At 46.2% G+C, this 21926-nt stretch overlaps 1 protein-coding gene across 3 annotated transcripts in view; it reads left to right on the top strand.

The window, feature by feature from the left end:
- The first annotated feature begins 365 nt into the window (after positions 1–365).
- The window catches only part of ATP2A3 (ATPase sarcoplasmic/endoplasmic reticulum Ca2+ transporting 3), a 47472-nt gene continuing 25911 nt past the window's right edge, over positions 366–21926 (top strand). For 2 of the 3 annotated variants that reach the window (XM_082201363.1, XM_082201364.1), the window contains exons 1-8: positions 366–462; positions 1301–1383; positions 4189–4293; positions 5215–5353; positions 6016–6096; positions 6981–7066; positions 8050–8514; positions 19847–19935. In XM_082201363.1, the coding sequence (XP_082057489.1) occupies positions 381–462; positions 1301–1383; positions 4189–4293; positions 5215–5353; positions 6016–6096; positions 6981–7066; positions 8050–8514; positions 19847–19935 (1130 nt within the window). In that variant the 5' untranslated portion in view covers positions 366–380. Of the gene's footprint in view, positions 463–1300; positions 1384–2146; positions 2261–4188; positions 4294–5214; positions 5354–6015; positions 6097–6980; positions 7067–8049; positions 8515–19846; positions 19936–21926 lie in introns of those variants that run through there. The other variant, XM_082201365.1, reaches the window with a different exon arrangement.

Raw genomic sequence — 21926 nt, 5'->3', positions numbered from 1 at the left:
TCGATGCAGTTCAGCAACTCCTTTTCATATTGTACGTATAGTGCGCAACACCTGGAGATTTTGAAACTGTTGAGTGCTTTAGAAATGCTTCAAAATATATAATCTCCAGACACGGACGCAACATTTTTGAAGACATAAGTGCACAGGCCAACACCAGGCCATCCACTTCTCATATGTGTCCTAGGGCATGGTTTCCCAAACTTGGGTCTTCAGCTGTTTTTGGACTACAACTCCCACCATCCCTAGCTAGTAGGACAAGGGATGATGGGAATTGTAGTCCAAGAACAGCTGGAAACTCAAGTTTGGGAAACAGTGAGTATGTGAATGTATCATCTAACAATGAGAGATTTGGATTGTGTGTTTGGTCTTTTTGCAAATCAATGACTGCCCTTTTTCTTTCCCACTCTTTCCCGTCCGTGGCTGCTCTCCGCTGGAAACCTGCAGAACTTCCTGCTGAAGAAGGTACACAGACTTCCTGTTATCCAGCTTGGTCATGAAGAGCTGCTTTGTTATACGTGGGGCGGGTTGGCGGAGGAAGGAGATGCCCAGAGGAGAAGGAAGGGGAGCTTGGTGATTCTTGAGCTGTGGTTCCTACATTGCGGGGGGTAGGAGTAAATGAGGCATCTATTCCATGCTCAGACAGCTCATTCCAATGTGGCACCCTTGAGATGTTGTTGTCTCTCATCATCCCTGACTACTGGCCATTCCAAAATGCACTGTGAGGGAGCAGTAAAATGTCCCCAGAAACCATCTATGTAAGCACCCACCGCATATAGAAATCTAGCGTGTCAAGGGGGAGGATTCTAGCCTGGCAGTCAAAATTTCTGTGTGCCAGAGATTTTGTCTTTCTTCTCCTCCACCAACACTCTGGTGGTACGACACAAGAATAGTGTGGCCACTTTATCTGTTGTTCATGTAGACGAGCCTTAAGTCAGGTGAGTTCGGTGGTATATTCTTCAGTCCCTGGTGGGTGCATTGGCACAGGACTAGAGCCTTAAAGCACCATGTTAGACTTGCCTGCTCAGAAGTAAATCTCAGGCTGGTGGATATGACATTACAGCCTTAGGGTTGTATCCAAATGCTAGCCATGCTCAGGGTAGACCCATTGAAATGAGTGGGCCTAAGTTAGCCACATCCATTAATTTCAGCAAGTCTACTCTGGAGTAAATCGGATGCAACCCACATACATTATTGGGGTGGAGAGATGGGTTTGTGGGGCAAAGTCACTCAGTGGTTAGAATTTTGCATTGTTGAAGGACTGAAGATAATTCTGGCTTTTGTTGTTCATTGTTCTTCCTAGGAAAATCGCTCCTGGAGCTGATATTAGAGCAGTTTGAAGACCTCCTAGTTCGGATCCTCCTCTTGGCTGCCTTCGTTTCCTTCGTAAGTACAGTGGTACCTCGGGTTAAGTACTTAATTCGTTCTGGAGGTCTGTTCTTAACCTGAAACTGTTCTTAACCTGAAGCACCACTTCAGCTAATGGGGCTTCCTGCTGCCGCCGCCGGAACACAATTTCTGTTCTCATCCTGAAGCAAAGTTCTTAACCTGAAGCACTATTTCTGGGTTAGCGGAGTCTGTAACCTGAAGCGTATGTAACCTGAAGCATATGTAACCTGAGGTACCACTGTATGCTGCCAGATAATCCTTATTCCTGATGTTAAGTCAGTGAGTCTCTGAGCCCAAGACTACATTCTGGGGCCACTTTGACTGCTCGTTCCTCAGGGCTTCTTTTCCCTCTACAGATTTTGTTTTTGGTATTCGTGCCAATCTTGGGATCCTCCTGAACGTGTGGGTGTGCCTCCTCCTTGATCCCCAGTGCCCCCATTTTGTTGGCGCTGGCCCGCTGAGATTGCTATGAAGGGGAGCATCATAAACCAATTTTAAGAGAAGCTGCTGTACAGACGACTCCCCACCAACACACACTCAACTTGTGTGCAACCGCATATACGCACAGCGCCAGGAAACACATAAATAGATTTAAACTGCAAAAGGGCACAAGAAAGGGCAAAAACGGCCCCAAAAGAGCAGGAAAACTGTAAAGAAAATGGCGCGAAAAGAGCAGGGAAATGGTTGCCAATCCCAAGAGTCTTTGCAAGTAAAATCCCATGAACCTTTGAGGGCCATGGAGAGTTGGAGTTTGAGAAAGGTTTGGAGGGAGTGATTGTGGGGGCATTTGCCACCATTCATACCAGTCTGTTTCCAGAGGTTTAGACAGTATTTCCACTATTTTTGCGCACATGCAAGGGAACGTAACCCCTGCGTAAGTGGGGAGTCGCCTGTATGTGTAAATGTAATAATTATGGACAACATTGTTTATTGATGGCATTCATATCTCACCTTTAGCCTACATGGGTCCTTCCATCCCCAAGTCCTAGTCCAACACTTTAACCACTATACCACACTGCCTCTTACTGATGCTTCCACCACTAGCACTCCAAGGGACCACGAGAAAGTGGGCAGACCATCAGGGACATGTGCAGGGACAAGCAGAGATGTGGCTTGCTTTAAACAACCTCCGAAAACCGAATCTGAAATTTTACAATATCCAGTTTTTCCTTTCCTTCCCCCACCGCCAGTTTGCAGAATTAAAATATTTTGAATAAAAGAGTTATAAGTCCTGGTGGGTTGCCTTCCTCGCTCGCTCTCCCCACCCCACACACACTTTGTTTCCTTATTAACAGCCAATTACTTAATCTGATAAAAATGAAAATACAGAGAGCTGAACAGCACGGTGGGAATTCAATGGCGCTTTCACAAATCGGTCTGCTCTTTCTCCAAGCGTAGCATTAACACGACAGGTCCCTGTTTCTTTGCTTTTCGACTTGGCTTTTCCGCTCGAAGAAAAAAAGGGAGAATTACGCTCTGCAGCTGCTTGGGGAATATTTCCCAAGGAAAATTCAGCCAAAGTAGGAGTTTAAAAAAACACACACAAAATGACTAGTAACAGAGAGTTAAGTAGATTTCTGTTTGATGACCGCTGTCTCTCTTTCGATCGAATACAAGGCTGGAAAGGGTTTCTGTGTGGTTTGGTTTCTGTTCTCACTGTACCCCCAGTTGGGAAAAATATACCGAATTTGGTGTGCCAAAAAGCACCCAGCACTTAAATAAATAACCTACTTTTTAGCTCAGTTTTCAGATTAGCTGTTCAAAGCTTAGAGTGCCCAATGGTCAGTGGAAGCTATGGAGTATTTTAGGCATTGCCAAAAAGCTGTGAGCCTGGGCCAATCGCTGCCTCTTGGCCCTAGCCACAGGGTGGTTGTGGGGATTAATTGGGAGGTGGGGGAGAATAAGAAGAACTCTGTAACCCCCCCCCCTTTGAGCTCCTTGGAGAGAAAAGCTGGGGTATAAATTCAGCAAATAAATAGTGGAGAAATGGCAGATGAAGATGATGGACTTTTGGGAGCTAGCCGATCTGACTGGAAGAGTCCGCGACCAGAAGGAGGAGGAGCACCAGGAGGAATGGAAGAAATTTAAAGACTATTTAGCTAAATACGCTAAGATATTTAAATCCTAGGCCCATCTAGTACTTGCAAGTAGTTCTATTTGCAAGTACTAGATGGGCCTAGGATTTAAATATGGGATGTTATAGAATAATATGTTTAAAGTTAGAATGAAAAGAAAGAAATACCGTATTTTTTGCTCTATAAGACTCACTTTTTCCCTCCTAAAAAGTAAGGGGAAATGTGTGTGCGTCTTATGGAGCGAATGCAGGCTGCGCAGCTATCCCAGAAGCCAGAACAGCAAGAGGGATTGCTGCTTTCACTGCGCAGGGATCCCTCTTGCTGTTCTGGCTTCTGAGATTCAGATTCCCCCCCCCCCCTTGTTTTCCTCCTCCAAAAACTAGGTGTGTCTTGTGGTCTGGTGCGTCTTATAGAGCGAAAAATACGGTATGTTAATTGACTAAGTAAATTTTATGTGAAAATAGTTTTGGAAAACTGCTACAATGATGTACATGGAAACTCAGCCAGGGGGATTCGAGGAAGTCACCTAACAATGTTAACAAAAGTGGAATTATTGCAGTTAGGATCTGTGTTTGTTTGTTTGTTTATATCTGTTGATATTTTGTTATAAATTCAGAAAATTAATATTTTTTTTGAATGAATGAATGAATGAATAAATAAATAAGATAAATATACTCTAACCACTGACCTCATGGCCCTTCCTTCCTCTTCTCTCTTCCCTCTGCAGATCCTGGCCTGGTTTGAGGAAGGGGAAGAAACAGTGACGGCTTTCGTGGAACCCATTGTCATTATCATGATCCTCCTTGCCAATGCAGTGGTGGGAGTGTGGCAGGTACGGTGGCACCTTGGAGTGTGACTTGGGGGGGAGGCCACCTTGTTTCCCATCATGCAATGTGGGGAACCTTTCCTAGGCCGGGGGCCGCATTTCCTCACAGGCATAATCTCCGCATGTCTGTGGCAGGTGTGGCTGGAGGCCAAAGTGGGTGGGACAATCGGCGTGGCACACAGAGCTCAGCCGGTCAAGCATGAGACCCGTAAGCTCAGGGCTGTGGGTTCAAGTTCCGCGAGGGGCAAAATATTCCTGCATTACAGGGGATTAGACCCCCGGGGGTCCCTTCCAGCTCGACGGTTCTATGATTCTGACTCCTGCTGTTGCACAATGTTATTATTACAGTTAATTTGTTTATCGCGTTCTAAACTGCCACCTCAAGGCTGTTTATGCATAAGACAAGTAAGAAAGGTTTGAAAAAGCAAAAGCGGATGCCTTTAAAGCAAGACTAAAACCCCAACAAATGGATACTTGTGGTAAAGAATCCTTTATCCAGCTGGGGAAGGCTATTGGAACGAAATGTATTCAGTTGTTTCCAGAAGGTGCAGAGTGGGGGCCTGTCGACAGGAATGCTATTCCACAGAACAGGGGCAGCCACCCTTAAGGCCCTGCTCAGAGTTCCTGCAGAGTGGGGCTCCTGAGATTTATGGACTTTGCAGGAGAAGCTCCCCTGCAGGCCACAGTGATCTACTGGGTGTCTGAGAGAAGCTAGCCAAATGAACAAATGGAGAGAAGGCCACCAGAACATGGCTTGTTCCTTGTGGGGCATAGGCACCCAAAGAGAATGGATACCTGAAGCAACTCATTGAGGGATCTCAATTTTTTTTGAAGGTTCTTATGGAAAGCTGCTAACTGTGGGGGAGCGGGAGACTGCCCGTCTCTAGCCCCCTCCCCAATTAATGTGAAAACTGCCCGTCTTTGCAGGAGAGGAATGCAGAGAGTGCGATTGAAGCCTTGAAGGAATATGAACCAGAAATGGGGAAGGTGATCAGGGCCGATAGGAACGGAGTTCAGCGGATCCGAGCACGTGACATTGTCCCAGGAGATATTGTAGAGGTGGCAGGTATGGCCTTCCTTGCTTTGTGTGGGTTTGTTTTTGCCTTGTGCTTCTTACTTTTTCGGGTGATGAACTGCGAAGAATCGTTCCCTGGCCAATCCACAATTCCTTTTTGCATATCTAGAGTTGCAGCAACTTTCTGGACCCCAATTCCCATCGTTCCTGGTCCTTGGCCATGCTGGCTGCTGGGGCTGCTAGGGTCTCCTGCGCCATCTGCTTTTCCTCCAAGGAGACCCCAGGTTTTAACTCTAGGCAGGGCTGAATCCTGGCAATGCGCTAATAAGGCTTTCGTGAACCTGGAATCCAAGAGAATTCCTGGATTGATTGATTTATTCATTACATATATACGGTATTACACCAGGGGAGCTCAAGGTGGCATGCATAGTTCTCCTCCCATTTTATCGCACAACAACCCTGTGATGTAGATTAGGCTGAAAGTGAGTGACTGGCCCAATGGTCACCCAAGTGAGCTCAGTGGGGATTTCAACCCTGGACTCTCCCAAGTCCAGCACTCTAACCGCTACACCACACTGGAATTCATGGCACAGCTAACCAAAACAATAAGGAATCAGAAAAAGGGAAGTCTCATTTCACCCCTATTTAATCAGTTATCAGATGCAAACAGTTTCTGCTTGTGAACCATATTGTTGTCCTTTTTCCTTTCACAGTTGGTGACAAGGTGCCTGCCGATATCCGGATCATTGAGATCAAGTCAACGACGTTACGAGTAGACCAGTCCATTCTCACTGGTGTGTGTCTGTGTTTGTCCTATGCTACCCTGAGAACCTTCCTTGGTGCCTGCTGACGCACCCTGCCTCCCCTGATTTATCTTTTTCACTTTGGGCGCAGCAAGACCAGCCCAGATAGCTCAGAAGGGTCGTGGGTGGCGCTGTGGTCTAAACCACTGAGCCTCTTGGGCTTGCCGATCGGAAGGTCGGCAGTTCGAATCTGTGTGTTGCGGTGAGCTCCCGTTGCTTTGTCCCAGCTCCTGCCAACCTAGCAGTGTGAAAGCACATCAGTGCAAGTAGATAAATAGGTACCGCTGTGGCGGGAAGGAAAACGGTGTTTCCGTACGCTCTGGTTTCCGTCACGGTGTTCTGTTGCACCAAAAGCGGTTTAGTCCTGCTGGCCACATGACCTGGAAAGCTGTCTGTGGGCAAATGCCGGCTCCCTTGGCCTGAAAGCAAGATGACCACCACAAGCCCATAGTCGCCTTTGACTGGACTTAACCATCCAGGGGTCCTTTACCTTTAGCTAGCTCAGTTGGTAGAGCAGGAGTCTCTTAATCTCAGGGTTGTGGGTTCAAGCCCCACATTGGGCAAAAAGATTTCCGCCTTGCAGAATGTTGGACTTAGATGACCCTCGTTGTTATTCTATGTTTCTACAGGAGACTCAGCTGGTCAGATTCATAAAATTGTCCAAACCCCTGCAATGCAGGAATCACTGCTTACCCTGCTTTTTGTTAGATGTTTATTGTATTTATTAAATTTATAGCCCACTTTTCCTCCTAGGAACAAAGAGGGGTATACATGTTTCTCCCTCCCTCCCTCCCTCCCCCTGTCTCTGTTTTCTCCTCATTCTGTACTAGTTTGAAATCCTTGTAATTATGCTCAACATCGTTTTTCCTTCGCAGGTGAATCTGTTTCTGTCATCAAACACACAGATCCAGTTCCTGACCCCAGGGCTGTCAACCAGGATAAAAAGAACATGCTTTTTTCTGTAAGTACCCTCATGCCTAAAGTAGCCACAAGAGGCTGTGATGGCCATCAAGCTTTAAAAGAGGATTAGAACAATTCATGGAGGACAAGGCTATCTGTGGCTATTCTTGGAGGCCATGTCATGGAGGACTGTGCAATTCATGGAGGGGAGGCCTGGTGGCAGTGAAGAAGCAACCTTTGGGTAACTCTTCCACCTCAGAGTTAGGCCACAGTCATCCCAGATATTTAAAGCATTATGATGCAACTTTAAACGTTTATGGCTTCCCCCAAAGAATCCTGGGGACTGTAGTTTGTTAAGGGTGCTGAGAGTTGTCAAGAGATGCCCTGTTCCCCTCAGAAAGCTGCAGTCCCTAGACTGGTTTAACAATGAACCCCCCTTTCCCAAGGGATTCTGGGAATTGTAGTTCTGTGAGGGGAATAGGGCAACCTCCTAAAACCCTCAGCACCCTTAACAAACTCCAGCTCCCAGAATTCTTTGGGGGAAGCCATGGCTGTTTAAAGCGGTATAACGGTGCTTTTTACATGTGCGAATTTGAGCTTAGTTTGTGTAAACAGGCCCTATCCCCCCCTAAACAGAACTACAAGAGCTCTGCTACAGGGTTTGGCTGCTTGTGTAGCTCAGCTTGATGCAGGCCTCATCCTCACCATACATTAAAAGCACTATAATACCACTTCAAACAGTCATGGCCTCCACCAAAGAATTCTGGGAGCTGGAGTTGTTAGGTGGCCCCTGTTCCCCTCACAGAACTACACTTCCCAGAGTGGTTGAACAAACAATCCTTTTTTTCACAGGGAAAAGCCCTGTCTAAACCCTGACTAGGGCTGGTGGAAGTTATCATTTGGAAACATTTGGAAGGCACCAGGTTGGGGGAGCCTGATTCAGTCCCCTGGAAACCCCATTTAAACATTGATCACCCCCACTAATTGCTGAGGAATAATAGCAAAAATAATAATACATGAAACAGCCCTATTTCTTATCTCCAGGGAACCAACATCGCTGCAGGAAAGGCGGTTGGCGTCGTCATTGCCACGGGAGTGTACACCGAAATCGGGAAGATCAGGAACCAGATGGTCGCTACCGAGCCTGAGAAAACCCCCCTGCAGCAGAAGTTGGACGAATTCAGCCAGCAGCTCTCGAAAGTCATCTCCCTGGTCTGCATCGCCGTTTGGGTCATCAACATCAGCCACTTCAGCGACCCCGTGCACGGCGGCTCCTGGTTCCGTGGGGCGATATATTACTTCAAGATTGCCGTGGCCTTGGCCGTGGCAGCAATTCCTGAAGGGCTTCCGGCGGTCATCACCACCTGCCTGGCGCTGGGCACCCGCCGGATGGCCAAGAAGAACGCCATCGTGAGGAGCCTCCCTTCCGTGGAGACCCTTGGCTGCACGTCGGTCATTTGCTCTGACAAGACGGGCACTTTGACGACCAATCAGATGTCCGTGTTCAGGGTGAGTCGTGGGCACAGTGGGCTGGGCCCTGCCCTCTGGTTTCCTTGTGAAAATCGCGATAAGCCCCCCCCCCCCAAAGGGAAGCCTCTTGGCGTTACTTCAGGAAACCTTTTAAGCCCAGTTGAACTTTGTTTTGTTGGTAAGATTTCTGCTTCATCGTTATGGCAGATGGGAAAATGAACGTGGTACAGTCCCTGCAGAAGGACTGTACCACCTCAAGCCAGGACTTGAATTACTGGCAAATAACCAGAAAGGACCAGCTTGCTTGACTTGAGTGATTGACCTCCTTAGCTACTGTTTGGGAAGGCTGCAGAGGAGACGCAATTTTGCAAAATACGGGTGGGAAGTCATAAGATCTACATCGATCTTAACAGTTACTTCGTAAACCCCATCCCACATAAACGCCTTGCATTTGTCACAAGAAGATTTAACCCAAAGATCCATGTGGGAGCCCATTTCTGGAAGCACATCTCTCATTTTGTTCCAGCTGGTGAATGTTAACGCTTGCAAGGATGTGTTTCTTTGGGACTGGGACAGGCGGTGGCAGCAATAGAGTGGAGATGTCTCTTAAGTATTTCCTGAGAGTTGCAGCTGCATGAATGACCTGAGTTAATTTCTTTTTTCCCCCTTTTGCAATGAATGTGGGGGAGGCAGCAAGCCGTTCTATGCAAAACTGATGGGGTCGTGTTCAGTGGTGGAAGCATCTCTTACTAATCCGCTGGTGGGAGGGAACAGCTCATCTCTCTAGGAAGCTGCTTGCTGAGTTGGGTAAACAGGGGAAGATTTTTCCCTGATTCTAGCATAAGCAAGAGCCTGGCTTGCTGTTGGAATCTCCCAGTCAGGGGCTTCTTCTCTCTCCCCCCCCCCCATATTTTTATTGTTTTTCATTTAAATCCAAGAACATAGAGTGGTACCTCGGATTACATACGCTTTAGGTTACATACGCTTCAGGTTACAGACTCCGCTAATCCAGAAATAGTACCTCAGGTTAAGAACTTTGCTTCAGGATGAGAACAGAAATTGTGCTCAGGCGGCGCGGCAGCGGCAGGAGGCCCCATTAGCTAAAGTGGTGCTTCAGGTTAAGAGCAGTTTCAGGTTAAGAACGGACCTCCAAAACGAATTAAGTTCTTAACCCGAGGTACCACTGTATAACTACCGTAGCTAGTCCAGTGGTCGTTTCATATGTTTATTTATGTATTATCAATTCAAGTAGCCTTGCCACAGAGATTCTTGTGTTGAGGGTGGAATAATGGCATCTTCTGTCTCATTTATAAAAGAAAAGGAAGGAAGCCAAGTCTCACAAAAAGTGTCTATCCCTGAAGTGCATTTAATTACCCTTCTGCGGTGAGATAGAGCCACATTCCAAACTTTATTTAGCCAGATTTCAATGGGGATTTCTGTAGATTGTTTCCGGTATCAGGCTATTGTTAATCAGGCTGCCGATAACGGGAAAAAATAATAAACCTCTGCATTTAAGGTTATTGTTTAAATTTGAGCCTAATGATAGCAAGGCAAGACATCAGAAAGGCACCTTCACTCTTCTCGTCTCCGCGTCTGCTAAAAACATTTTTGTTTAGACAAGCTTACCCAGACGTGTAGAATGTTGCCATGTGTTTTAATCTGTTTTTAGCTCATTGTTGATTTTAGTTATATTTGAATGTTTTAAATAGCTGCTTTTAACTTTTATAGCTTTATTCCTTCTGCAAGATGCTTTGAGGGTTTGTGTTTTTAAAAAATTATCAAGCAGTGTGTACATTGTATGCAATAAATAAGCATTTTAAGAGTAAGGCTGCAATACTTAGTTGGTTCATTGGTCAAGCAAGGGATGGGGAACTGAAATATTTTGAGGTCCTTGGGCCAAAAAAATAGGTCCCCACCTCTGCAGCGCTAAAGACCTTTCACTGAAGATATTAAAACCCAGGCAGCAGAATCATTCCTTCAGGTATTGAGATCCCCAGTTGCTGGGGCTTTGACGTCATTCTTTGCACCTGCAGGGGAGAATACTCATTCAAGTCAATTTTAAGGACAGGTGCTGTCTGTCTGAATTTCCAAGAGTGAAATGCTGGATCCATTGGATAAATATTTATTCTTCCAGGCACCAAACGTCTCTGGGAGAAGATTCAAATTCTTAGCTAATGTTTAACCATCAGGAGTTCCCTGGTTAAATAAAGGCAAAGGCTTAATAGCAGGAATATGGAAATTGTTAGTAGGTTTGCACACTTGATGACAAAGTTAAATATTTGCTAGGCTGCTGTGGAACACCCCCTTCTCCAGGGAAGATGTTGTTTGTCACTAAACAGCTTGGCTCACATCCTGCCCTTACCATTGTGTAAACTGGGAGAATCCTGTATAAATGGTTAGCTTGGTTCTACTGCAGAGGAGGAGTGGAAACGTGGAAAGTTGATGTGTAGAAAGCATTAGCTAACAGCACTTACAGGCCTACAGCTTTGCATAGCAAATGGCTCCTAGACCATTGGCAGCCTTTGAAAATGAACGCCAGGAAGGGTCAGGTCTCAGAATTTTAACGGGTGCTACTGAACGTGAAATTTGGTGATTTCCAGCACCTGCAGAATGTTTGGGGGACAGATCTTGAAGAAGCCTTTTCTGCTTCAGCTTGTTAGGGGGTCTCTTGTTGGACCTATGCCCCACACAAGACAGCAATCTCAGTTTCAGTGAGGAAAGCCTCTTTGAAACTAATTGCCTGTTGGTGCCTCACTCCAGGAAAATCAAGTGCTTCATGGAGTGCATAGTTTAACTATGGAACTCACATCCACAGTAGGCATGAGGGACAGGTCATCATCGGGATGTTTGGCCTACAGCATCGAAATGTCTTGGGACGGCCCTCCCCTCCCCTCTGCCACCTGTTTTGGAGATTTGTTTTTTTCCTTGATGCAAAAATTTGAATTTCTTTTTAATCAGCCAGAGAAGATACAGCCCTGGGCAGAGTTAATTAAAAGACTAATTAATGCCAGAACTCTCTTGTGGCCCTCTGGGATTTGCTGAAAATGCCTTTTTAATAAATAAATAAATCACAGATTGATCAGGGCTGCAACTTGTTTAAATCCCGCCCTGTACAGTTTCTACAGGATTGAGTAGGCTTTTGGTCAGCAACACTTCCAAGATATGACTCACCCGCCTCTTCCCACCTCACCAAATTTAATTAGCATGCACGGGCAGCTTTGTTCCTGATGACTCGTGCTCCTGTTTTTAGCACTGACCTCTCGGTCACCCAGAAGAAAGCTGTCAATCTAAAGGCATCGTTGAGACGTGACAAGAAGGGGGCGCTTTTGGTGGGTGGTTCCTGTGTCCTATTGGAGGATGGGGAAGACGCATAGCCTGAGGGTAACTCCTACATCAGCACTGTCCTGTGAGGAACGGGCCGCCTCAGTGGCAAGGAGTGTCCATTAGGACCTGCGAGACCAGGGTTAAAACTATGATACCTCTTTAAACCATCATGGCTTCCCCCAAAGCATCCTGGGAGCTGTAGTTTGTAAAGGGGACTGTGAGTTGTTCGGAAACCCGTATTCTGCTCCCAGAGCTACAGTTTCCAGAGTGGAATTCCTCTTCACGGGGAACCGTGGGAACTGTAGCTCTGTGTGGGTGTTTCCTGACAATCTTCAGCGTCCTTAAGAAACTGCAGCTCCCAGAATTCCCCTCACAGAGCTACAATTCCTCGAGTTGCCTGTGAATATGAATGGGCCATTAAACCATTTTAGTCCTCTGAGGGGAGGTAGGGTGTCTCCTAACAACTGTCTAGCTCCCAGAATCCTTTGCGGGATGCCATAACTGTTAATGGTCTCCAAGTGCCCCGAAAATGCCATGATTGTCATGAAAACCCATAAGCCATGGTGGCTTCTCACTATATCACACAGAGTCCTTAATTCTGCAAGCATGGAAAGGGGGCAGGGGGAGGAGGCCCAGCAGGACCCATGCGGAGGGGAGGTTTGGGGTGACTTAGCTCCACCAGCCGGAACTGCTCAATTACATTGGTGGTGGTGGCAGGAGTGGCCTTAGGGGCCCCAGCTCATGTAGGCACACAGGGGCCCTTCGGCGGTCCCTCCAACCACTGACCATAGAGACTACGTTACTGGCATGGAGGTACCGCCTTGTAAACACTTGGTGTGGGTGCCTCCTCTGACGCCCAAGGCGGACTGATGGAAGCCCCACAGTTTTGCCATATATCCTCTAAGTTTCACATATATAACCGAGACATTTGCTGGTACAGTACTCTTACATACTCCTCTTGGTGGCAGCCATTTGGGGCAGCTCAGCCAGCCCCACTCTTTTCCTATATTCCATTGGCAGTGCTCATATATACGGGATGCAGTGGGATGACGACTCTGATGTAGAAGGGAATGTCCCTATTTTCATTTGAGGAATGTTGGGGGGTATGGAATCCTAGTGCTTTAAACGTTATAGGGTGAGCATGTCCTCTTGTGCAGCGTGTCTCCTTATTAGTCAATGTTTCTGTGTCCTTGCTTTTACACCCTTTTTTTTCCTTGAAGGACAGCTGAACCATCATCCTTAGACACTTTTAATCTGTTCTTGAAAAAAACAGGAGGCCTCTTTGTATGAGGTGCCAGGCCTTTTGTCGATTAAGCAAATCCCTTTATCGCTCTGTTTGAGTTCCCCACCTCATCAACAAGGTATTTAGCTGGCAAGCTTTTAAGTGTGTGTTCAGGTTGCTGAGTAGGAGATGAGATAATTAATGATAAGACTTTGGCGATGGTGGCTCACGGCTCAAGCTGCTGTGCATTTGGGCTTAGCATTTCAAAGGGATGGCGGAGAGAGAGATGAGAGGCCCTGCGTTTTCTATCTTCCTTCTCCCTCTCTGATGAGAAATATTTTTTCACAGAAACAAAAGGATATTATCGTGTTGCTTTTTCTCCCCCTTCAGAAATGTTAGCCTGAGCTGGAGGTCTGGCCTGTATAGCTTATGGATATGTGAAATAAGAAATTGACTTGCTGGATTAGTTAATGGGAATAACTAGGCAAGCAGCAACCCGCAAGTGCTTCCTACTTTTGCCTGCAACGATAAATATCCCCTCAAAAATGCACAAAAGGCTGTACTTCTTAGCAACCAGGAAGATGTTTACTGAGGTACCACCTGTTCTTGTTGACTGTAGTTCTGAGGAAGTTTTTCATCTATATTTGGTTGTAAGTCTTCCTGCTATGTACAAAAGAATACGAAACCCTATCTGTTCCTTTCTCCTCAAATCATACACTGTTCTTCCTCCATTTCTTCCGTGTAGCATACCAGAATTTTTTTCCACTCTGGACTCCCATCTATGGTATTTAAGAGACTTCGCTAAAATAAATATCCACTGAAAACGCCACAATGCACTAAAGACTGTTTGCTCTTCCTTCCTGTTTGCATTGCCTCAGCCTCTCCTGTGTCCCCTCAGATGTGCACACATTTCCTGGGTTGCCAGGATTGGATACCCACCCTTCACTCTGAACAGATGAGAGGTCCAAGTGCCTTCATCCTCCATTGATTGGCAGTTGAGATGGGGGCGACGCTAATGTGGGGAAGACATTCCCCCCATGGCATTCAGTGTGATGCTCAGAAACAGACAGTAGTTGTTGCAGCTGTTCAAGCACTGCCCGGATGTGTTGCCAAATTATCTACCCAGCATCTGCAGTTCGTACTAATTGAACTTTCCAAGAAGTCTGCAAGCAACCCCGTGTACGTTATATTGAGGTTCCCATGTGGATTTCCCCCCTCATTGTACACATTTCTTAATGCGTTCTGTTCTAACCCATGGATTTTATTTTATTTTCAAATGCAAATGTTTTGAGCCAAGAACTATGTGGCGAAATTCGGAGAAGTGTGAAATCTGATCTTCACATTAGCCAGGGAGATGTGGATCTGGTCTGTCCACAGAAATCGAAGCCCTTCAGCATTCTCAGGTGGCTCTGGCAGTAAGGCCTTCCAACATTTCCCTGATAAGAATCGAGAGGTGCTTGTGGCACCCCAGTTCTCTCAGCATCTGCAGGGTGTGAAATGGCTGCCTGGGTGCTGCGTGGAACCTTAGTGTACATGCATTTTGCATTTATATGCATGCAGGCTAGAGATTAGATGCATCTTCCCCTCACTCAGAGATTTAGGTCCTAGGGCAGAAGTGTACCACTTGTGGCTTCTGGGGTCTTTATGGTTATCAAGCCGCATGCACAGCCTTCTTAATTTTTTTAAATTGTTGTTGTTAAAGGGACTTTTGCCCACTTGAAGATTCAAGCCTGCCACTTGCCACCTGAAGGGGGTCGGGCAAAGCTGGAGGCTTCAGGTCGGACCTGAATCCCTAGATCTAAGCAGAGAGGGATGTAGACTACAAAATCCCGCTGGCTGGCAGAAAATTCAGCAGAGATGAGGTGAGGTTCCCAGGGGTATGGCATGTACCCATCTATGGATTAAGCCTCTTTTTAAAGACACAGGAATCTGGCTGAGTGTTGTCTACACCAGGCACCCCCAAACTCGGCCCTCCAGATGTTTTGGGACTACAATTCCCATCATCCCTGACCACTGGTCCTGTTAGCTAGGGGTGATGGGAGTTGTAGTCCCAAAACATCCGGAGGGCCGAGTTTGGGGGTGCCTGGTCTACACTGACTCTCCAAGGTTTCAGACAGGGGACATTCCTATCCCTACCAGGAGGTGCCAGGAACTGAACCTGGGATCTTCTCTATTCAAAGAAGATGCTCCGACACTGAGCTACGGATCTTCTCCTGACTTTCTGGCCATTTCATGTACCAGCCTGGGCATTTTTAGACGAAGGATTCAGGATTTGGCCTGTGGCATTCAGAAAGGCAACGCCGTATCCCATGGCAACCGAGCTCTGCATTCCTCTCCCTCTCCTCGTTACAAAGCATTTGGTGGCCAACGCAACCGAAGGCAGGGCTCAAGAGTTCAGCGGCGAGAGATCCAGCAGGTATCCTGCTCTGTGCACATTTTGTGTGTGCTTTTTTTTTTTTAATAAAAAGAACATCTTTCCAGGACGAATGTAAACACCCGAGCAAAAATAGCAGGGGGCTAATCCCCAAACCGGACGGGCAAGCGCTCAATCCTCCTCAAGCCAGTCTGAAAGGGGCTGGAGGGCAGCCAGTTCCACAAAGCCCCATTTACTTTAAAAGGCTTAAGGATGCAAGCTAACAGCTGCGTCAAAAAGATGGAAAACTCCACTGGCAAAGGACCAAAAAGCTCACTCATCTGGAGGAACCGACTCAAGGTCTTTTCTCACAGCTGTCCAAGAACAAGACAGGTGTGGCTTCGGTTAGGGCATGCCGACTTTCCAATCTTGTACTGTCAAGCTACAGAGCCACTGGAAGTCGTGGTCACCCCATAAAGCTGAATGCTGGAAGATTTAGGACAGATATCAGCTGCTAGAAGCAGCAGGAGGGGAGAGGCTTCTTGTGCACGGGTCCTGCTTGCTGGTTTCTTACAGGCATGGTTGGCCACTGTGAGAACAGGATGTTGGATTAGATGGGCCATTGGTCTGATCCAGCAGGGCTCTCTTTGTGCTTTTACGTTCCCAAAGATATGTACAGAGAGCCAGTGTCGTGTATTGGTTAAGAGTGGTAGACTCGTAATCTGGTGAACCGGGTTCGCGTCTCCGCTCCTCCACATGCAGCTGCTGGGTGACCTTGGGCCAGTCACACTTCTTTGAAGTCTCTCAGCCCCACTCACCTCACAGAGTGTTTGTTGTGGGGGAGGAAGAGAAAGGAGATTGGTAGCCGCTTTGAGACTCCTTGTTGTTGTTTAGTTGTTTAGTCGTGTCCGACTCTTCGTGACCCCATGGGCCAGAGCACGCCAGGCACTCTTTAGGGCAGTGATAGAGCTGGGATATCAAACCCAAACTCTACAAGCGTTCAGGCAGCTGTACACACAAGCGCACAGGATGTAATGTGTGAACAGTCCTCATGACACAGTTGAATGTGCTCAGAGAATACAGATCTGTTTGGGTCTTCCCTGGATGTTTCTATGCTGCTTCTCGGTCTCTCTCTCTATCAAAAAGGGTTACTTTAAAAAATGAAATGAAATTGCAAGCTGGTTTTGTCTGCTGCAACTCAGCCCCCCTCTCTTTGCTCAATCTGTCATCTTCCCCAAAATGCATCCTCCAGGCCAGGTATGTTCTGGTACATTAACCAGGTTTCAGCAGTGTTGACAGTCCAGTTACACTGAACAAAAGCCAGGAGGAAGTAACCAGGAATTTGGGGGCTGAGAAGACTCAAATGTATACAACTCACAAGAGCTCGTTTTTATTTTCATCTTACTTTTTTTCTTTTTTCTTCATTTTGTTCTCATCTGGTCAGCGCCAGCTCATTCAGAAGAATTGGGTGGAAGAGGGTTGTTGCTGTTTTTACTTTCTCATATCCAGCTATGTGTGGGGAATTGCTTATTGAATGCTCCCCCTACGTGATTCATATCCTGCAACCAAAAAATTAGGGAATATCCTGAGGTAGGTTCTTTCTCCTTGATAGATCTAATTATTTTGCTTCATAAAAAAAGAATGTATTCCCCCAGTCAAAGTCTGGTTTCTCTTCAGATCGTATAAATCTTTCGCCTTTTACAAAAGAACTCTCTAACCTTTCCTACACACCTTTTGACAGAAGTGGATGAAATTTGCAGGCTACTTACCCCTCCAGAGTAGTTGAAGCCTGCCAAATCACAGGCAAATAGGCCCAGGGGCCGATGAGCCAAAAATCCCTCTGAGGCACCTCACTTGGTCTCTGTATCCATCTTGCCCACTCCCAGCATGCATTGGAAGAATGAGATCAGGTCTTTCTGTCCCAACCACTGGCCATTCCTGCCCTCTGAGACCCCTCAGGTGTCTATTCTTGGGTGTATTCCTTTGAATCTGGTGGACCTACTTGCAGTGCTCATGAAAAGACCTGAAAAGCATAGTAATGTTCTACACACACCCAAATCACAAATTAACCATGTGAGCTGGGCCCTTATAAATTTCCATCTCTAACAGATATTTTGGACAAAAAGGTAGGGGGGAATCCAGCTGTTTTTAATGAGCTTTTCCCTCTGCCCAAGGAAGATAGAGTCCCTGCAAGGCTTGCTGTTTATTCTCCATTGCCTAATTTTAGAAAATGAAGTTGGATACAGTTGAAATGGTATATTCTCAGCCCTTTCCTTGAAACACAAAGAGCAGAGGGCTTTGTTCCCTATTTGATTTCTGGAGGGTGGGATTTCTTCACGAGTGGCGACGCTTAAGCATGTATCTTGCACTCAAAATGGCCACCGAGATCTCATGAAAAAACAAGATCCCCCCCACCTTCCTTCCTTCCTTGATTCTTCCTTCCTTCCTTCCTTCCTTCCTTCCTTCCTTCCTTCCTTCCTTATAACTGAAATTCTCCCAATTTCCCAGCTTTCCTCCAAGGACCTCGAGGTGGTATGTGTGGTTCTCTTAACAGTGGGGTGTGTGTCTGTGTGAAAAGAAAATACCTGCAAGGGCCAACTCAGTCTAGGGCCTGAGGGTCCTTCGCTGAGAAGCTTCTGCCTGTGATCCAAAAGATCACCACATGAGGCAGCCTCACATGGATCATAGGAGCTCCTGACACCCATCTTTTTTTCTTGCATGCGCTGCTTCAAAGCACAGGAGCATAACTAAAAGAGAAACGTTGGCAACCCGTGCTGCCTTTGTGGATATCCTCTGATATCCTCTTCATTCTCATAAATCATAGCAGTATCTCTTGCTCATCTGGCGTGGGGTGAGGTGGCGGTGTTCTGTAGATACCATGGGCTTTCTGAAACCCCTGTAAATTTGCTTGGCTGAAGTGTTGTGCACATGGACCGGAACGCCAAGCTGCAATTCCCATTAATTAGTGAAGCTGCTCACCAAATTGTCCCTCTGCTGAATTCCTCCCTCGATCCTCTCCGTTCGGCTCCAGCGGAAATGTTTGCCGGAGCAGAACTAATGATGCTGAAACCCGTAGTTCTTCACTGTCAGGAATGTTTAGTGCACATAAGGTGAGAGAGTTGAGCTAGCGTAGTGGTAAGAAGCAGCGTAGTGGTAGAAGAAGAAGACATTTTGCCGCCTGAGGCAAAATAGAATATGGTGCCCATTCAGTGGTGTAGCATGGGTTGCCAGTGCCCAGGGCCGTGCGGAGGGAGGGAAATGGAGTATGCATGCACATTGAAATGCCCAATGGCGTCCATGTCACCTGGGAGATCACAGCCGTAGAGATAAGAAAAGAAGAGACATTCTGTTGTCTGGAGAGGCTACTTCCCAATTCTCAAGGAGAAGCCATTTTCAATGGAGTCCAGCGACGGAAGCATGTAGCTGTATTGAGGCAGCACCAGGAGTTGAAATTTTGTGCCCCCAAACAATTTTGCTCCTGGGGCAATTGCCCTTGTGGCTTCCCCCACGGTATGCCACTGTGCCCTCCTCCCTCCCCCCCCCACCATCGCTGCCTTCCCCCTGCCTCTTCCGCCTGAGGCGACTGGAAGAAACCTGGGGAAGCCCTGGTGCGCTGAAGAAAAAAGGAGGCCAAGAGAGGACATTGTGAGGCAGAGGCCACAGGCAACAAATGCAGGAGGCAGGGAGCGACACACTTCTCAGGGACCCAGATCTGCTACCCCTCCCAGCTGTCCCCAGCCTCCTGCCTGAGGTGGCTGCCTCACCAGAGCTAATAGGTGAGTTGGCCCTGACTAGAGTGCTAGACTAAGACTGGGGAGAGCTGGGTTCTAGTCCCCACTCAGCCACAGAGCTGTGTGACCTGGTGATGTGACAGTCCGTCTCTCGCTCTCAACCTAACCTACCGCAAAAGGTGTTTGTTGTGAGCTTAAAATGGCGAAGAGAACTTTATACACCATAACTTGTGGCAGTCATGGTTTGGTGAGATGTCTGAACCAAAATAAAAATAAAAACTGGGAAACATGCCTTTGAACATGCCTGCACCAGAGGTAAGACCTGCTCTAGCTTTGATGGTGCTCTGAGCAAAGTGTCCCTTAGGGCCTCCTCCTCTGTCGGCGGATCCTGCAGAACTTGCCTTGCAGTGATCGTGGTGCTCCAAGAAGCCCTGAGGGATTGCCTATTGCTTCATTTTCCACATTGCCACAGAGCAATGTTTGAATTGCAACAAATACAGTTTAATAATCACCACTTAAGTTTGCTTTCCCCCTTCTACCCTCCCCAACCCTGTTTCCTTTTGTGTCGTTTGTTAGCTTGTTTCAGTGGATTGTGTATAAAATGCGCAGGAAGGCCAGGTATAATTGAACAAACGGGGAGAATGGGAGCATTACTACATTTTGAAAAAATATTACTCAGCCGTGTGGGATTCTTTCCATTGCTCACCTTTCCCTCTCTCCCTCTCTCTGCCTTTATTGCAGATGTTCATTGTTGAGAAGATAGAAGGAATCCATTGCAGCCTGCATGAGTTCACCATCTCCGGGTCTACATACACACCGGAGGGACAAATGTAAGCACTTGACACTTCTCTTTGGCTTTATTTATCAAGTAGAGAGCTAGCAAAGTTATCTAGAGGCAGGCTCAGAAAGGAATGCCAACCAGGGTATATTTAATTAGATATTTAATTTTAATTTAATTTATTTACTAGCAGCATTGCACTTGGCTTTGCTCAGGAAATCTAAGAAACCAAAAAATCAAAGCAGTATTGGAAGGTTCATTCTGCCATCTTGATTCAAAATGCTGTCCAATTGTGTCTGAACATAGATGAAAACCTGCTCCTTGATCTCAGAAACCATCATGCCATATTTGATTTCAATATCTTAAGAGGCGTCCCAAGTGCATAGTGAACAAACAACTTTCCAAAAGGCCTAGTAGATTGTAATCCTCCTCCGAAATTTCTACAAATTTGAAAAGCAAGGTTAACAACGTTTTAAATGCATGAAATTAAAATTGCAGCTCTGGGCTGGCAGTGCTGGGGACACCCAGCATTAAATTTATTCTTTAGCCCCAGGATGTGCCATGTGGCGTGGAGAGAGAACAGGAAGATCCCTTCTGTGAATCTTGCAAAACGCCTCTTCTGTTTGCTTTGGTTTTCCGGAACTTTCCAGCCGCCATCTTCCAATAAAACCCACCTACCACACACACACAAAAAAAATAACCAATCGCCAGTTCTGCCATGTGCATTGATTTCCAGATGGTCTGGGTTTCATCCTTCACAAAGGGGGCACATGAGGCTTATTCTACCCTTACTTAAAACATTAAAAATCTCTATGATCTAACAAGCTGTTAAAGGGGAGTTCCATGATTTTTTTCTTTAAAAAAGGAAGCTGGATAGGGGCAATTTTTGAGGCTGGCTTAGGGCCTGCGGAGAGTTACTATCCAATAACACCTGGAGGTTTTCCGTCCTTGGGTTAAACCCCCTCTCTTCCTGTGCCACACCTCTGATCTAACTATCCGCACAGCTCTGATCTAACTATCCCTGCCCTTTCATTGCCATCTTTTCCTTTATTTTATACAAAATCTCCTGGTTTTTTTAAAAAAATATAGTAGCAAATATATAACACAGCATCCTCACCCCCATAACAGATATCATATAGCACATTAACATAAATTATTCTTATTAACCCATTCAAATTATCCAAATCTCCATCATATAATGTATCGGGCACAGCAAAAAAGTTTTTTTCTTTTTAAAATCCATCATGGATAATTGTTCCTAGGGAAGGCTATATTTCAAGCTGTGCTGTTCAGGATAGCCATATCTGCAAAGATGCTTTGTAAAGTTTATCTTTTAAGACCTGTTTCATTTTGAAAGAATGACCACTCTACTCTACTGCATCAAATTTCTCTGTTTTTCTTTTTGTTTTGTTCCTTTAATTGGTTTCAAGTTATGAGTTATCTTCTCAGGGATAGCCAATTGCCAGGCATCTTTATTCTGTAAATCAAAGATATTTCTTTTAAGGCCTTCTGGGTTTGAGCGCTAGATTTTCTATGGCTGGTTTTTGAAAAACAATATCCCTGATTTGGTCCTCATATAACCATGTTCACTTAAAAATTCTGCATTCTATCCAGTGGTTGTCACGCTCAAAGTGGACCCATTGACAATAATAGGCATAGAATTGTACGATTATAGAGTTGGAAGGGACCCAGAGGGTCATCTAGTCCAATCCCCTGCAATGCAGGAATCACATCCGAGGAATCCCACCTCTGTTGGAAAGTCTCTAATGAAGGGGAGTCCAAAAACCTTCCAAAGAAGTCAACTCCTATGACTAACATAAATCCATTAATTTCTCTGGGGTATGAGTATGACTGACATTGGATACGACCTTCGGGTTCCACATTTTAATTTATTTGAATTTAGTTTTGCCATGGAGCATGTAAGCTGCTCAGATCCTGCTCCAAACCAGTCGGAATTCATGGTGCAGTTCATGAGGCTGTAAATCACCAGGGTCAAGTCACTTTTTTATCCAGTTTTGAATCTTGGGCTATTCTAAGAGGCGC

This window comes from Podarcis vaucheri (assembly GCF_965113315.1).
Source record: "Podarcis vaucheri genome assembly, chromosome: 15".
Classification (NCBI taxonomy): domain Eukaryota; kingdom Metazoa; phylum Chordata; class Lepidosauria; order Squamata; family Lacertidae; genus Podarcis; species Podarcis vaucheri.
Note: the sequence above shows the minus strand (reverse complement) of the source record. Positions and strands in the feature narration are given on the sequence as shown.